This window comes from Numida meleagris, chromosome 5, assembly GCF_002078875.1.
Source record: "Numida meleagris isolate 19003 breed g44 Domestic line chromosome 5, NumMel1.0, whole genome shotgun sequence".
Classification (NCBI taxonomy): Eukaryota; Metazoa; Chordata; class Aves; order Galliformes; family Numididae; genus Numida; species Numida meleagris.
This window is the reverse complement of record NC_034413.1, coordinates 45709511-45728790: the sequence shown is the minus strand read 5'-3', so window position 1 is coordinate 45728790 and position 19280 is coordinate 45709511. Positions and strand designations below refer to the sequence as shown.

General features: G+C 38.3%; 1 protein-coding gene across 1 annotated transcript in view; it reads right to left on the bottom strand.

Annotated features, from left to right (window-relative positions):
- BMPR2 (bone morphogenetic protein receptor type 2) overlaps positions 1-19280 on the bottom strand; it is a 99645-nt gene that overhangs the window by 30367 nt on the left and 49998 nt on the right. The window contains exons 2-3 of the mRNA XM_021399684.1: positions 18836-19009; positions 17479-17658 (exon numbers count right to left, since the gene is read on the bottom strand). Of these exons, the coding sequence (XP_021255359.1) occupies positions 17479-17658; positions 18836-19009 (354 nt within the window). The remainder of the gene's footprint in view (positions 1-17478; positions 17659-18835; positions 19010-19280) is intronic.

Genomic DNA, 19280 nt, shown 5'->3' with positions numbered 1-19280 from the left:
AGTAACTACCAAGTTATGGTAGTCACCAAAAAATAAGGAGAACACCATCCTTCAACCTTCACAGCGCAGTAACATCTGATGCTTCAAAACAGCTCCAGCTGTGTGGACTCTGATCAAAGTCAGCACGATTACACAGGGACTCAGATATCTGCCCATGCAGATTGCTTTAAAAAGAAGTGGAGTCTTAACGCCATCCTACAACTATTTCTTTGATGTGATCAATTCAATATGTTCATTGCCAGTCTATTCTGGCAACTTCTGTTACAGAAGTTGCTTTTCTATTTAGGAATGTTAATGATATTAAGGATGAGATCAGAAGCATGAGGGAAACCTTACTTTTAAATCATAAAAACAACACAAGAGGAAAGGCTGAAGTGTGTAGGCAATATGGCCTTCAGCTGCAGATGACCGTAAACCCGCTCTGCAAATTGCAAAAGGGACTCTGTAAGCATGATTGATGCTACTTGCTTTTCAAGTCTCATTTCTTTTCTCACTTGCTGTGTATAACTTTTATGACAATAAGGTCTCAGATTTTTGAAAAAACATACGATTATCAACTATTCCAAAAGCCCATACATTTAAACCTCTTTGTGTTTTCTGCCAGGTTAACAGTGTCATGGTAAGGATGGTTTACCCAGTTTCTTCATTAAGAAAAGAAAAAATATTTATTTGTACTCATGTGATTATTATTATTTTTTTTAATTTAAATACTTTGTGGTTCCTTACAAAACATCTGTGCATAACATATAAGCAATGATCTGTTTATCTGCTCAGCCTACACACAGTTATATGAAATGGACCTTACTATGCAAGCCAGGTCAACCATTTCTCACCGAGCACTACCTCAACTGCTGATCCACTGTCCTGCAATGTGACCAGCTCAGTCTTCAGCATGTTGGAGCAAATAACAAGAATGTATCCAACATAAACTACATATCAAAATGACTCAAATTATTTTAAGTGAATCTTATTTGATCGGTTCAGGGAAGAACACAAAAAAAATTAAGCAGAGAACTTGTGAGAAACGTACATTAGTGGCCTTTTAGATATCACGTTAAGCTTTTCAACATGCAAAGAAGAAACCCAGTCACACAGCTAAATGCATTCAAACCCACATTTTCAGTTAAGCTGATACCACAAGGCTGCAGTACATCTTGAGTTATTCTCTACAGACCTCCACAATGAACTCCAGGAGGAGCTATTTCCAGTTTTCCATAAAAATATCCAATCACAGAATGCCTTAGGTTGGAAGTTCCAACTCCCCTGCCATGGGCTGGGTTCCCCAAGGCAACCCTGCTGTCCATATAGCCAGCTGTGAATAATGGAAGAGAAAAACAGCATTTCCTAAACTTTTTTTTCCCTGCAAATTTTTGCCATTCTCCTAAGCTTTTACAGGTGCATGCTTTAAAACAACTACTATAGTATTTCTGTTTTAAGCATCTGTAAATTTGAAGTGAGACTGCATCCTTCTGTCAGCACTTGACACATTATTAATAAATCTAAATCCTCATCAAAATTTTCTAATAACCTAAGACAGTGTAAAATGTAAATATTTAATACAGATCACTGTGACTACCATCAATAATCAAAGCAAAGTTCAAGCAAGAAACACTATTTCACATCCAAGCATCTGAGTACACAATGGCTGAGGTCAGTAAAGAAACTTCTGTGGAAGAAGATCGAGCATGTGGTGCTGGCACAGATGAAAAGCTCGATGGGAAGAGTATTTTTTTGTGAGAGATGGTGCAACATTCCTTAGCAAAACAACCCTGCCAAGCAGTAAACCTAAGGCAATTTTCTTTCTTAACTGAAAATGGATGTTTCTTGCCCGGACTCAAGAGCAAATCCTTAGTTTCTATTGCAGAATGAAAAGCTTAGAGCAGAAAGTTTGCACTATTTCCAGTCATGCCATTATTTGAAGAAAAGGTTTAAGCAGTCACCAGTATCTTCCCAGTTTGCATTCAGTATCATATTGTAATATAAAATCATGTGTACATTGTTATGAAGTATCCTTTATAGCATCTTTTTGTGCTTTTCTCCACATCTGGAGAGCTAACATTTCTGTCATTTCAGAGGTGAACAGAATCTCAGGTAATCTTGCAGACATCCATACCCTGGACTTTCAGTAAGCACGAGATGCCCATAAGTGCTGCAGTACTATCTCTACCTGGCAACGATGCATCACAGATTCCCCTGAGCTCCTCAGAAAATGCATGAACTTACAGATTTTAGAGCTTAAGCTGTATGATTTTCCATAGTGTGCTTCAGAGGAAGCCTGCTACAGCTGAAGTCAGGCAGACACCTTTGGAAACCTGCTGTCAGCCTGCAGGTCGGACGGGAGCTCCCTGTGTCCAAGAGGTCAGAGGTGGATCCCCTTCCCCAGTTCCCGTCCTTTTCCAGAGGAGCATCTGCCAGCAGTCCAGCCTGCATATATTGGATTCACCTTTTTTGTTTGTTTTGAAAACCGAAGGCTGCACTGATACATGAAATTTAAGAATTAAGCATGTGTGGTAATTTCTTTGGTAGAGAAGTGGGTTATGCAATCTCTAGTGGCTCTTCCTTTGATGAGTAGATAAAGGGACACAAATTAGCAGCCTGCCACCTTTCTGGAAAAATAACTCCTGAGTAGACAAAAACCCAACCCAACCTCTTTGTCTTTTCTTCTGTGAGCTTTCAGTGTCATTTCTAACACTGCTTGAATACTCCCTTCGAATCATGATGTATGTACATTTAACAGCAACTCAAAGCCAATCTCAGATTTAGATCACCTTTCTGAAGTGCCCTAGACACAGCTAAACATTCACTAACTAAAGAAAGAAAGGAAATATCTTACTTTAAGCAAATGGCGCTTCAGTGCAGACCTGAGCCCTGCATTCAAGCTTAACCAAATGCTGATTTGGACACTAAACCACATACTGTGAACATCTTCCATATAAAAATAAAACAGTTGTGATTTTTTTTCAATAATAAAAAGGCTGGAAAAACATCTACATTATATCCTTCTATAGCCCTTGGACCCACAGGGCTTCCCCCTCATTGCACCAAGTGCTAACAGCGGCAGTAACATAATGGCACTGGGCCATGGTCTGTAAAAACTGGAACAAAAAAACACACGTGCTGCAACAGAGGAAAAAAACATGCTTCATAAAGCTTCTTTAAAGTTATTTGAAATCCAGCTGGCTCAATAACTACATATTTCATATTCTTAATGTTCCTAGGCATATTGCTGTACTAAAAATAAAGCACAGAAATGACATCAAAACACTGAATGTGTATTTTCATATGAACATGTGAACCCAAAACCGCAAATTCCTTTAAAGGAGGCAGCTGTGATCCAGCACGCCCGCACGTTCTGTATCTTCGATAGCTGTGAGCTCGGGATGGACATCCCTGAGCTGGCAGTGCTGCCTTGCTCTGTCAGCCCACAGCTGCTGGCAGGAGGGCCGTGCGAGGGCTGAGCAGCGCAGCCGGGCCTGTACAAGCAGGCGCTTCCTGCACGCACACCAGTCGGGCAGCCACTGCCTGCCACGCCAGAGCCTCGGATGTTGCTGTTTACAGAGCGTGGAGCCAGGCCGCAGCTGAGGCTGGAGGCACACTGTCTGCTTCCGCGCAATGCTTGCTTTGTCTGGGGCTGCTGCAGAGAGCGAGGCCATGCTGCTCGCCCAGCTGCTCCCGCCCTGCTTGTTGGAAGGCAATGTGGGGCTCCGGGCCTGGTACTGGTACCTCCAAGCAAGGAGTCAGGATGTTTTTCCTCTGTCAGCTTTTGTAACACACAGTGAAAACTGAACCCATTTATCAGACATGACTGTGCGGTGTGCTATTCCAAAATCATTGCCACAGCCATGCAACAAAACCTTAAATAGGGCACAATTGTAGGCAGCTAATCTGTTCAAGTGAAAAACCAAGATCAATGCAAAATCATACAGCAAGAACAAGTTTGACAAAGCCCTTCATAATGCTTCTGGTTTCTGCCCTAGTCTTTCGGAATTAGTGTCCTAAATCAGCTTAATGTAGTAATCCTTAAGTTTAGCAAGTATTTTGGTATTAAAACTTAGATCTTCTGACTCCAGAACATTTTTCTATACTTTCTGTACAGTGCACATTCTTGTATGTACACGGTTCTGTAATTTTAGATTTCAAAGTACCTGCTAAATGAAGTGAGGTAAACCTGTCTGGTATTTTAGCAACAGTTACTAAAGATAGTGTTTGTCTGGCTAATGCCAATCCAAACACCACATGGCATTCCGTAGTATGCATCTGCTCCAGCTTCTCCTATCATGATTTAGGAGGACAAAGTCTAACATGAAAGCGCATGCTCCATCTTCTCTGCAGGGCCAAATAATTTCTAACATTCACCAGATTCCCTTTCACGCTTCCCAGATGAAATTACCGTTAGAAGGTATTGAGTGATGAAGCAGAAAGCCAAAAATCCCTCTCCTCCTTGCTCTAAGGTCCCCAAGAAATGCAGTGAACATTCTCTTACCCTCCTTTACTTGAGACCTAGGCACTCTCAGTCAGCATCAGCATATCTCCATCCATCCCTCTTTCACTCCCATTCCTCGCTCTGCTCTCACCCAGACACTGCGGCATGCCTGTGTGCAGAGGAGGCAAATGACCCACTGAACGTCCCCTAGTTCCTGCTAAAAGATGCCTTTTCCCCAGCTAAGAGATCTTCACAGGGGCTATTTCCCTCCACCCCTACCCTTGGTAAACACTGAGGTCCAGTCAACTCCTGGCAGGAAGAACCACCTTCTCAAACATATTTCACATACATGAGATGCAGCTATTTGGGCACATCCTTAAATACAAGGAAACTAAGAGAAGAACAGAAGAGGATGTGGAAACCTGCAAACACAACAGAACATGGCAGAAGGAGGCAAAGGCATATTCAGCACGCAGCAGGCAGAAGGGCAATGGGTACAAGAATGCGGTGAGGGGACGGCCTTCCTCTCAGGCAGACCGCAGCAAGATCAATAGTCTCCACTGACACACAGCTTCTGTTTCCGAGGTGTCAGCTGAAGTGTCCTCCTTCAAACACATAACTACAGATCATATGAGGGCACGCAAGTGCATATGTTATGTATGTGTCAATGCAATTTTTTCCCCTTCAAGGAAGGGAGCACTTTCCAGAACTTGAACTATAAAGCTGGCTTTGATATTGAATACCCTGATCTTCGGTAGGTTACTTTGTTTCTCTGTGCTTTAGTTTAGCCAGTTATACAACGTAAAAACAGTAACTTCCCTAACTTCAAAGGACATTCTGACTATTTTAAAATAACATAAAGATGAAAAAGGCAATAATGATAAACAGCAATCCTTAGTTTGCACTTATGCAAAATCCTTCTACAGATCTAGGTGTTTGATTTCAGATGAAATGCAGACATTGTTTGATGTTCATTTCTTGCAGAATGAGTGCCAGCTCAAGCATCACTCCCTGCCTTCTGCTCCAGTTGCATGTTCTACCCCAACAGTGGCACCAGCTGCAGAGTACAACTACGGTTATGCTGAGCAGTGAGCTGGGTGAGAAAGCCAGCAGGGAGATCACTGGGAGGCGGGGGGAAGGAAGATCTGGAAGGTAACACCCCTGCCAAAACAAATACACATCAATCCAGTGCGAAGGCGGCTATCAAAGCCATCAATTTGTGTTACACTGTGGGCATACAAGAAATACAGCTGACTTCACTTGTATAACATGTTCTGTCTGCCCCACAGTAACAAGCTTGCTTCAAACCAGGAATAAATATTTCAACACAAATTCAAACAGGTAACGTGGAGACATTGAACAATCCAATGGAACTGATTTTTTTAACAATGTTGGAATCTGTGTGATTTCTAGATTATTTTCAGAGAGTGAACAAAACCCATGTGCATACTAAACTACACCGTATCTGCAGCTCTTCTATTTTAAACATGTTTTCAATGTAATTGAAAGAATTCTTAAATGAAACCCTGAAGTTGTCACAGCCCAGTGTACTGATTTTAACTGTTTTAATGACACTGTACAATTAAATTCTAAGACTAAGATTGGTAACTTCAGAAGATATGTTTATACAAATGCTTGCTTCATAAGGTAGAAATTAGAATGGGAAACACAGCCTCTTTAAAAATGAATACAAAGCAGGCTTCTGTCAATCTGATTTACTCAAATCCTGAATGTACCATGAAATCCTGTTAAATGAATGGCAAAAAACTCAAGTCCCACAAAATGAATAGAAATCTTTTTCGCCAAACAAAACTAATTTAAACTTGAGAATGACTCCTTCCTGACAGGTGTGCTTGCTTTAATACATCACAAAACACAAGCAGTCATAGCCAAGGTTTTGATATGACTCATCTGGTTCCCAGCTGGGCACCAAAGGACTTTTATATTTCAAAGATACTATGAAATTTGCCCACTTTTAATGTGTTTGCCACCAAAATTAAGACAATAGACTTTCGAATTGTTTTGCCCACCATTCTCACACTAGTCTTAAATCAGATTTAGCAATATGTAATTCTGTAAGCTCCACTACATGACTGTCAAGTGAAACGGGGGACTTTAATCGACTTTAAACTTTCAGCTTGCACTATATGTATTTATTTTTCTTTCTAATCAACTCTTCTCTATAAAATTTCAAATTCATGAAAGGTTTTTGAGGAGTCCAGAGCGCTGCTATAGCATAGCTAGCTATCAAGAACACGTATAGAGACTATGTCCTAAACAAAACAAATATAGCTCAATTTCAGCAGTAAGTAGATAATGAAACTTCCAAAGGCATTATACTTGCTTCATCATAACAAAAGTACAAAATTCTGCAGTAGCGGCACCTTCTTGGTAACTATTTGAATGAATCATAATCTTGAAAGAATGGAAAAAGCTTACCTACCAAACTCAAGAGCTCCATCATATAATAGAACTTCACTGTGTCAATAGCACTTTTGGGAATAAGACACTGCTACTGACATAACACAACAGCAATTACAAATACAATACCACAGTGGACAGACATATGGTGTGCTTCTGACATCACTGTGATACTGAATGTGCTTCAGGTCCTGCTTGAGTAGCAACTGTAAATCACTAAATTACATGAATTCTTGAATTCTTACACAGACTGCTAAAAAACACCTCAAAATTTAGCAGCTTATGCTCACCTTCCAACTGACTCACAAGTTAGCAAGCATGTGTGCAGTCATAAAATGAACATCTCTGATGAACACATAAATGAAGCATGATCCTAGCATGCTAATTACATATTTAGCTCAGCACGTCCCCTGCTATAGGAAACTTCTATTCCAGAGCATGTATAACAGGGTGACCACCCAGGTGGACTCTCACTGAATGCAGGACTGTGCTTGCCTCTGTTCCCTGCTCTGCGTAGTCTGTGACAGACTCTAACATCACATGCTAATTCAGCACTGGACCAAGTTCAGCAGAGTTGGGAGTTGCTGTGCAGACATATCTTGGTACCTTAGTTCACTTGGTCTATTCTGGAATAGTTAGTAAAATATAGGATTTACAATTGGCGAGTTTTCCTCCGTTAGCAAAATGTAAACATTATTGTCTTTATAACAGATATTTAACACTCTGAGCCTATTGTGAAAACTTTCTCCCTACAGCAGAGCTTGACAGTTACTGTAAAAAATAAAATAAAATAAAAAATAAAATCACGTTTAACTGATCTCTATCAAAATAAGAAAAACATTAGCATGTCTGAGCTTTACAGTGGAGATCTCAAATCAGTTTAAAAACAACTCCTTGATGCAGACTCTCCTACTGCAATTACATGCTAAGTACTCTCTATTTAGGGCAGGACGTAAGAAGTCTCCTGTTTCCAAAGCTGAGCACGTCTTTCACGGCACTCTCACTGAGTGTGCCTGTACAAGCACTCTGCAAGAGCTGCAAGGCCTGAGGACAGCACGCCTCCCTGAGCTCCTGGCACTGCTCTCAGGAGATACGTAACGCTTTTGGTTTACAGTGTGTATTTATTTCACCCACACACATTTTTAGTTTGCTCCGAAGATGCTATGAATGGCTCTGCAGCTGGGAGTGTCCGATGTGGGTGTGTGCAGTGCCCCACACACCCAAACCTACGCATGGTGGTGAACATTTCCTATCTGCATCAGGACTGCCTGCAAGCATGTGATTGAACTGCTGGCAGTTCTCGCAAAGGCAAGGAAGCTTGAGTTACTCTGCAGAGTCATTCAAAAACCTTTTCAAAAAACAGTTAAGATATTTTCGATATATTCATCTAGCCCTGACTCCTGGTGTTTTTCTGTGCTTTATTTCGCAATAAGTTTTCACCAAGTTTCCTCTGCTTTCCCATGCCATCCTGGAGACAGCAGCGTCTGGATGGGCACTAAGAGGAAGAACATTGCTACATGTAATTCACAATAGCTCAATCAGCACCATCCATTTTGCCTTTCTGCAATTATAAGCATGGAGAATAGAAATGGAGGGAAAAAGAACAGCCGTTAGAGTATAATCATACTAATTTGCTGAGTTTTAAAACTCTATTTATAACTACTCTCATGGTGAGTTACCGCTTTAATGGGAGAAAGAGAACTACGACCAAGCTAGAGCACCACGTATTCCTCAGATACATACATCCTGCTTGTGCACACATTGACACACATGGCTCTGAATTGCCACCCAATGATAAATGGGAATATTTTGGTTCTGCATAGGAAAGAATCATCTAACACTCTTATTTCCTGTTCCAAGTGTTACTACAGTGAAAAGCTTTTATGCAGGCTGCAGCAATCCCTTACCCTTACTCAGAGTATATTTAGTTTGAAGTCAATACATATGTCTGGAACAAGGAATTTTTTGCTAGCCTAGGAAAATATTTACAGGCTTGCAGACACTTCTAAATGAGTTTCATGCTACCAGCCTAAAGGAAGGCAAAATCCAGGCCAAAGTAAAAAAGCTGTGTAACACTACCCATAGATACTTTAGAAACTTTTATGAAATAACTGGCCTAGCACCAAGGCTACATGCAATACTTCGTAGGATCAAACTTTAAGATACGTGCAACAGTCCTACTGAAACCATCTCAAAGGAACCTTCAAAGGTATTTAAAAGTATTAAACGTTTCAGTTCAGTCTCAATGCAACTTTGTATCACATCTTAGAAAATTAAGACCACCCTTATGCCTCTCTGAAAATACCAAATCTCTCCTTCGATGCTAAAATAAAAAAGCTAAAGCAATATTAAGTCTTCACACTTCCCACTTACAATTTCTTGACTTGCCTTTGCAAATAGAATTTCTAATTTCTCTCCTTTAGATATATCTGCACAACTAACATATAAAAGTGTAATACTCAAATTAACTGAAATAAACTAGTTTAAGTTAGATTCTAAGACTAATTAATATATTGATTCATTTCAAATTATCAAATGTCAGTTGCAGAATAAATACCTTAATATCCCAAATGAAAACACAGATGATCAAAATAGGCTTCTGAGAAAGAGATATATGAACTTTCTACACAAATCTGATTACATTCACTATTCAAAAGATCCATATCTATTCTTATATTGAAAGTATAAAAGCCAAAACCATATATTCTGCAATCTTCCAACAGCTGGCCTTAAAAATTGTATCTCTTCTCACAAATTCAGTCAAAATGAGAAGTGCAGCAAGGTAAAGTGTTGCACACAGACAAACATACACCACCACCCCACTCACATGGAAATCATAGAATGGCTTGCAATGGAAGTATTTTAATGATCATCAAGTCACAAACTCCCTGCCCATGAGCAGGGTAGGGCTGCCAAACAGTAAGTCAGGCTGCTTGAAGCCTCATCTAACCTGGCCTTGAATACCTACAGGGACAGGGTACACCTGCAGGGATGGGGAAGAGTACTTCAGTTTGGCCTGCTCCACATCTGCCTCTGCAGGAGCCCGCTGACATCTGACTGACTGAATTCAAGCTGTTTGAAGAACGCTTGGTCTAAAAAACAAATTCAGATGCTCCTAGGAGTGGCTTACTACAATTACTAAAAACCAAGAGGATTTATTTACCAGACTGTGAAACACTGCTGTTGGTTTGCCTCCAAGTAATCTCCCATTTGAAGAGTCACTGCACATCATTTCATAAAGACAGGAGCTAGAAATTAACACGTATGGGATTTTCAGGCTCACCATATTCTCTAGATAAAGAAGCTGACCAAAAAAGGCCCACAAAAGACCAGTGACCGAAGACCAGCTTCGCAGAGCCCACATCCCTTTACCCACCCCATAGGCCTGTCTCTGCTCGGGAGGCTGAGCTCCCTGGTGCTGAAGCATGCATGCAGTGCAAGGGAGCCTGCAAGGCAGCTGAGCTCACAGAGGCACGCTACATGTGTCAAACCACTAAAGCTTTCTTTCAAAACTGCACCAGTTCCAGAATTGAGAGTGTAAATTGTCTTAGACAGAACCATGACACAGGATTAGATACTTTTGTCAGCCAGCTCAGCATAGAGTACAGTTACAAGTGAGGCTTAGAGAAAACATCCAATTAAGGAGTAAGAAAAATATATGGAAGGATTTTTGTGATCTAAATATTAATCCACATAGGTAAGTTTATTAGTACTGAACAGTCAACAATGGACCCAATATTTATAAGCAGTGTTCAGTTTTGTACTCAGCTTTCCCACTCCCAAGCTTGCCTCTCACTATTTCAGCAGTCTGCGGACACAGACTTTTCTCACTAGCACTGTATCAGGAACAGACAAAGCTGGGGGTGGGAATTTATCAGTAGCTGCTGGTAGCACCTAGCAGTGCTTTGTAACTGAGCTTTGCAGAGCTCTTGTTCCTTTTCATCTAAACTCCATTCATTTCAATCTTTAAAAAAAGAACAACAGAGTAGAACCATGGTTGAAATAAATAAATAAAATATGAGGAATGCAACCAGCCTAACATCACGTTTGACTGAATAATGCCAACAGAGTACAGTATCTTGGCTTGTTTAGTCAATACAACTTGCTAGGGCAACCCACTTTGGTAATGCTTAACTGAGTGCAGTGTCATCAACTTAAAAAACAGAAGACTGGTGAACTGTCACTGATGCTTTCTCATGTTTTATACTCAAACTTCAAGGGCATAAACAATTATCTCACATCTTAGCATTAACTACACCAGATATGACTACTCCTGACTATATTATAATCATATGTAACTCATTCTGATATTTAAAAGATTTACAGCATGCAGTCTTAAAATTTTAGGGGTGCAAAAATAAAAGAGCTAGAAATTAGTAATTATTCTTTATTAATACTTAATAATTGTGGAGAAAGTATTTATTAGAAGTCTACTACTACTACATCAGCAAACCCATTGATCATGAATGTCTGCAAAAAACAGTCTGCTACACCCATTCGACTTCCCATGAGCTCTCGCTCACCCTCAAGATATATGGGCAGTGTACGATTTGTTTAGAATAATGTTTACTGTATATTGTAGTACCTGAATAAAGACAAAAAATATAGTGACCTCACCTGCTCCTCATTTCACTTCAAGGAGAAAAAAGGTAAAAATCTATTATCTTTTTCTAATCTTTATTACTCACATGTTGAGTTCCATTCTCATCAGTCTTATTTACCTTTGCCTTGCATCTATAAGATATTTACAATAAAGCTCAAAAATGCATTGTCACAACAGATATAGGCTAATTACATCATATTATTAACTTAATGTCAATACGAAAGTCAGAAAATACTCAGCATTTCAAAAAAAAAATTGGAACACATATTACAATATTTGTATTGCCAAAGATATTTGCATATATTTAAACTCTGAGAAGTGCATAAAACATACCAACTCTAAGCAGCTGATTTCTAGTATATATGCACATTACAGCCACAAGAACTGCACCATACAAGAACTGTGAACCACCTATTTACAGATACTAGTCAATTTACAGCACATTTTTTCACTGTTTCTGAGGAAGGCAAAAAAAATCACTAGCTACACTTCAGAAAAATGATGCTTCCTGTCTTCACCATAGGTCTGAAACCCAAATAAAACATTTGCCATGTGGTACTAGAAATATGCAGGACATGTCAAAGATGATAACAGTGCTGTTCAGATTATTGTAAGTTATGCCCACATCTACTTGAAGAGTTGTGCTCTCTATGGACTCTGAAGTAAAATGCTTTAAGCCCTCTGAAACAAAGTGCAGCTATAGTGCCAGCACTTCACAAACACATTAATACAATAGCGTAATATGCATTATTATTGCAGTATTTCAAGATAAAAATGTTTTTTTTTGTTTGTTTTTTTTTTTTAAGATTCTAACATATTTTTAAAAGAAGTTTGCAAAGGCCCTTGTTCTTGGATTTCCAGGTCGTATCAAAATGACTTGTGCTAGCACAGCTCTGAAGTTACCTAGCACAGCTTTCCTACCTGGTGCACTTCAAACAGCAGATTGATAAAGCAACAGGGAATACAGTATAAAAGTTGTGTTTTTTGGTAGTAAGCATAATACTTAAAATGTTTCTCCAATTTAAAATAAGAACAAACATTTATTTAACATAGTTTTAAGTGTTTTGTGGTTTTGCTGCATAGTAAAAGCTTTGAAACATTTCCAAATATTTCCAAAATATTTCAATCTCAATGTAAGTAAAACATTCCAATTTCACCTTCCTGATTGTTTCTGTAAGAGACAAAATTTACATGTACAGCTTTCTAAGTAGGAATCGCCTTCATATTCAAGCTCCAGTTGTACATCAGAGCTTTAATTTTAAATTCAGTAGATGCAAGTTTAATCTCAAAAGAATACGATGTCTTAGAAGTTAAAACATTAAGTGCCACTAACAACAATCTGTAAGAGATTCTGCTTTTGATGTATCCGTTTGTAATGAGAATCACTGAATTGAAGTTACTCAACAAGCATTACCTGTTATCTTGAATGACTTGTGAAACCTTCCACTGATTGTACAGAAACTAAGACTTTCACTTGAATTTCTACATAACCATCTAGAAAGATTACTAATTGCTATAATACTGCTTGTTTGTTCCCCATAGCAACTTTCACTTCTACTTTTTCTCCCCTCGTAGCTCCATTTTCTACAATGGCCCAGTAAATAACTTCCTAGGAGGCATATTATTGTCCTACTACACAAAAAGTAGGTCCTTAACTACTGCCTTAATATTTACTGCTACTTTTCCACATACATTTCCCTGCCTCATAACATAGTGAAGATACGTTGATGACATACAGCGTCTTAACCCTTAACCCTCAGCTGCATAAGATGTGTCTGATTTACTCCCTGTTATTTCAAGGGTATAAATGTTAGTCCTCATGTGGATCATTCCTGCCTTCATCTTTCAAAACATTGCAAAGGTTTGTAATTTTCCATTTTCTATATATCAAAATCATCAGAAGGACAAGTACCACGCAAGTAGGGGAGAATGTTCATTTACAGTGTTTTCTTATACGACGCAGAAATGGAAGAACTGCTGAAACAACCGCTAAAAACTTTGCTGACCAAGCTCTGCACCTGCCAAGAAAAACCCAGCTGAAAGAAAAGGCATTTCGACTACAAATTAATACTGGATGCTACTCTCTCAGAACAAGCAATCCAAGGTAAGAACTGAGAGAGAAGAGGGTTACAACTTTCCAAAATTAGCATGATGTGATCTAATTCAACTTCAGTGGAGCTAGGTTGGGCCACACGCCCACAGCAACATGAGTCTACTGCTGCCTCTCAAAAGTAATAGCTGAATCAAAACATTCTATTACTATCTTAATTAACCTGACCCAACCATGCACCTTATAAATTATATTATTTAAAAATGGTAGCTTTCCTTAGCTAAGTTCCCACAGAATTCTGTGAACACTTAAAACCAGATATTTATGTAGCAAGAAGCTGGCCAAGAAAGGCCAAGATGATACACTGGAAAGATAAATCAATCCATCAGTGGCTTCGAATAAAGAAACACCAGCTTCTTTTGTTGCATGAGGCAGACAGCTTCTTTATAACCAAATTTCAGTTCTCTAATGTAATATAAGTTTTTAGCTTCTCTAAAAATTACAGCCACCATTTGTTGTTATGAGGAAAAAAACACCTGCATTGCTTCAACAATAGTATGAACTAGTAATGCTCAGCTCTTGTTGCCAGGGATTTCTCCCATGTATCCTGCAAATGCATTACTTGTCATGCAAAGACATACACTTAACACTCAGCTGCTGTGAGATTAATTTATGTGTAGTGCCAGGAATGCAGCCTTGAGGAAAAAAGAAACCATAATTAAAAATGACTTTGTTGTTTTTGATCCTGATGTTATTTTAACTTAAATGATTAATTACAACAATATATCTATGACCAATGAGGAAGAACATTTATCTCTTTAGTTGCTTAAATTCTATTTAAATGGTCATTATGAATGAATGTAGAATTAATGAAGTTGCCTTCAAATTATCTCAGAATTTGGAAAGTATTCTGTAGGCATGAGGGGGCAGACAGTTTACAAGAGTCCCAAAATAAATGTTGGACAAAGACAATAGAGTAAATACACATCTCCAAACATACCCAAAGAAATTGCTGGTCCTTTTAACGTGCAGTTAAAGGGTATATACAGGTACTATCTGAACTTAAGATGGTGAGGTTCTTTTCATGAAAACAGAAGGTGTAAGAATAATGAATCTATCTAGGGGTCATTTTGCAAAGCATGAGAATTTCCACTCACTCTGACTGAAAAGTGGCTGAGGCTGAGGATGAGAGGATACGAACACCAAGCTCCAATCTCTACTTCCGGCACTCCAGGAAACAGCTAACAGAATCTTTGCATTTTTAATATCTCAAGACTGTGGGCTCTAGACTACACAGCATCCTACAGCATTTGCAAAATTCCAGCTGGAGGAACAGTCAATCAACTAATAACAACTTGAATCTTTCTGGATTATTCTTAAGATAGAACAAAATAATATTATGAGTACTCCGATGTATGACTGTCTTCCAGCTGCAAATTAAGAAGCAAAAAGGATTAAATTTAAGGCTTCAAAAACTGGTTTGACCTTGATCTTATTAGTCACGTTTATAAATGTTTCATTACAAGACAGAATGGATTTTCTGTATTTGTGTTCTGACAAAATGAGAATTAACGTACACAAAAATAATGCACTCCATTCCATGAAGATACGGTTCTGATACAAACTTTTTTTTTTATATCCTAGAAGACAAAAATTAAGTGTAATTTCTGTGAGAAGACTTCCTGAATTTTATGAGAACAATGGTTTGTTGTACCTAACGTATCTAAAAATTTGAATTAACTTACTTCTGGTCTTCTTGAACATGTATATTCCAGCTACATTTTTCAGTGCGCTACTGTTATTTGTCCTACATCACAACCAAGCGATCATATAGATTTATTTATTTTTGGGATGGTTTTATCTCAAGAGTTTATAAGTTCACACAGATCCATCACATTAAGTATTGGCTGAAATCATTAGGCTTCATACAACTAACCTCACACTATTCAAACATGCCTTGAAATTTACAGCATTGTGAAGACAAATACTGTTCTATCTGTCCAAATAGCTCATTTTCTGTCACTGAAGAACTTTTCCACATACAATATTTTTTAATATCTTATCAAAAATATAGGTGAATATATACAGTTCAGAGGTTATACTAAAATTACCGGAAGATTTCCCATAGGACTGTGCAAGAATTTTGTCCTCAGTATTGAGGAGGCAAAACTAAATCTTAAAGCATTAAAATAGGTTCTAAGAAGAGTCAAAGGGGCTGGGAAAGGGACAGTCAAGCTCCAGTTCCATGAAGTTGCAGGAGTTTGTGGGGTAACCTTTTTCTTTGTTCATCCTTCTAACTTTCTAGAACATCTACCTCCACAGTGCTGAGTGTGTATGGAATTTACACTGCATGAAGCAGCCCAGTCTCCAACAAATGAGGCAGTAGAGCTTTATAAATAAAATACCAGAACGGGAAATAAGGTCATCCTTGGTGCTAGAACAGCCAATCTCCATCTCTAGCACAGCCAACGCAGGCAAACAACTGTGCCAGAAAGCAACCTACTTTGCTTATGCCTAAAGCTAACTTTGCATATTATGAAAATGGAAGGCGACACAATAACATAAAACAGTTTGAGTCAGTAGAAACGTATGCTGCAACACTCAATTACAGCTGGGTGAATTAAGGACTGTGTTACACGTTTAATATGTTTTTCCTCTCACTTTGCAAGTCAGGCTAGATTTTTCAGTATTAGAAGTTCAGTCTAAAAACTATTTGGAGATGTTATCATGCAATAACTAAATTAATTCAGACTGTAAATTCTACCCTTAGAGAAGCACAAGCACAAGTCGTTTTATAGGAATTTTGTCTCCCTACTGTGGGAGGATGGAGAGGAAAAGGAACAATCTTTATGCTTTTTTTTTTTTCCTTCCTGTCTGAATTTCCTGCACGTTTTCCCAATAAAAGGTTACTTTTTTTTTTTCACATTAACATGCCAAGCCCTCATCTTGCCCAGAATTGCTTATAAAAACTCTATCCTACAACTGCTTTTGAAAGCATCAACATCATCACTAAGTGAATTCTTTGAATTACCATTCCTAAAAACAAACTATTTTTTCACATTCTGTTGCTGTAAATACCATCCCATTAAAGTAATCTTCATTTCACAAACCACTTTTCTATGACAAAGAACTCTCAACATGCTGAAGCAGTTGCATTTCCATTTACAAGTCTGCCAGTATTCAATTTTTCTTTCACAGTTTGTATTTAGAAAAGGCTGTCCAGAAGTTTAGATTAGGCTAAACAACTGTGCTTCTTAATGCTTGGAAGGCAGCATCACAGAGTGTCTGCTAGTCATGACCTTCATTCTGTAATTGAAGGTTAACAGATCTAATATCTTGATTTGTATCGAGATGCTACGTTAATTTTATAATAAATAAATACATAGATAATCTAATTCAAGGAAAAACTAAATCGATCAAACTAGTACTGTTTGAAAGTTAAGTCAAAGTTAATCTCTACCAGAGATATACAAAAGAAAAGTCAGATTTCAAAGCACTGTAAGACTGTTAAGAGAGAATCTCCCTAGCCTGATCACTTTGTCTTAGGACTGGTTCTGCTGCCCGGATCTATCCATGAAACAGGACTCAACAGATGTGGAAGATTTTTCAAATGTGCCGTAACTCTAATGAACTTTCTGGCTTGTTTCTAAGATAAATCTGAATTCTTCTGAATATCCCCACAGGCTTCTGAATTTAGGCATCCAAACACCCAAGCACCCAAGATTAGAGACCATTTTGGAAAATATAATATGCATTCAGCAGTTTCCTAAACAAATACTTCTCTTGCAAGCGTTTAACTAATTCTTTGCAGAACAGCGTGGAATAAATAAACACAGTAAACTTCAAATGGAAAAGATCTGTTCTGTTTGCTATTTCTGTTGCATACAGTTAGAAAAGTCATGTTTTACAGTGCACAAAAGAAAAATCATTCTCTAAATGACTTCAACCATGAAATGACAAAAACGGAAACCTCTGACTTACTGTAAGGCGTCGTATCAGTTGGGTCAGGAGGTGGGAAGTTTTCAGTGAAGTTGACATTACATAAGTCAGTGCTACAACAGCAGAAGCGATATGTTCCATTCTGAATCAAGGAAGGGGTGGTTGTAACTATACACTCCTCAAAGTGACACTCCTGTGGGTCTCCTATATGAGACCAGCATCCTGTTAAAAGAGGTAAATTTAATTATTTTTGTAAAGGATGTGTTAAATTAATTTTAATGCATGCACAATTTAAGCACACCTATAGAAATCAGTACCATATAATTCTGAATTCAATGTTACAGTGCAGTGGAAACAGTTATCATAATCTGTTTCAGGACTTCACTACCATCTCTTGAACCAACAACTGGGCAATTTCTTTCAGAATTTACGATAGACAAGGAGAAGAAACAGGCAGTGGTACAGATCAACAAAGCTGTCTACCTGTCAACCTCAGTATGACAAAACCTGAGGTTCTTGAGCCTTCTAAGCAGATGTATCCTATTCCCCACTTCTCTGACACCAAGACAATACTACCACCATCTCGTCCGCAGTCTAGACAGAACTGTGACTTAGTCTTCTTACAGCTAGAAAACAAGACCACATCTATAATTTGGTGCTTCTGGCATAATTTCTAACAATTCTGTCCTTCTCATTGTCAACTGGAATCTTACTGGAATTTTCAACTGGTCAATGGCAGTTAAGCATCGTTTATGAACAAGTGCCTGGAATAGAAGGAGGTAGTGTAGGGGCAGAAGTGAACAATCTGAACTGCATGTTTGTTAACTAGTTTTCATTCTGTTCATACCTTATACTACATTAACTTGTACCCAAATAACCAAGCAGAGTCCCTAAGAATGGAAATCAAAGCTCATCTTCAGCAACTGCAAGACACTCCACCCCTTTCCTGCCATCACGCTACCAGCAGAAAAATAATGAATTGACAGTTAGTACGTCACAGTTTTGTTCTAGAGCTGCAGTTCCCTTTGTTAACAAACATCCGATCAACATGAACGTACATTTTTACTTAATGAGACATTCACTTTTGAATTTATCATAATATCAGTAAGTATACTAAAGTACATTCAAGACAGTTATCTTCCTCTGGACATCCTAAGTAACAAGTAATATGAGTTTTATTTCCTTCAACTGTATGTTGGACTCTTTAATCTCTTTTAGAAATCATTGTTTCAAAAAACTTTCTGTTCATACCCAAAATTGCTAAAAGGGAAGTTAAATTAGTACAATGCACAAACAAAACAACCAATTTTGCAACAGAGCATCCTCAGATTTATTTGCTATATTACAAAAAGCTGAAGAGTAGCAAAAACTACCGCAATTACAACAAAATGTAACATACCTTGTTTTACGAGATGTATGTCTCCTTCTCGTGTTTTTTCCCAAAGTCCATAGCAGGTACTACCTTTCATGCACAAAATGGTGCCATTCTCTTGGGAGATTCTGCTCTCGCTGATTCCATGGTCCTGCTGATACGGGTCCTTAAATGCACACAGCCGCTCCTCACTCTGTGCAGCTTTAGACAAAGAAAGAAAAATATTTTTTGTCACTGACTTAATTCATAAAATTTTATCTTTAATAAAAGGATGACTACAGTCTTCTGGAAACCTGTGTTCCACACCATACTGAACTATGAATATTCATTCTTTAAACTGTACTCCAACAGTCAGAAATAAAAATCCTGAAGTTACTTTTATAAAGAGGACAAAAAACCTCAGATATTCCAAAATGGATCTGCAAATGTTTGAAGAAAATTTCATTGTATAGCCTGCATCATTTGCCCACAA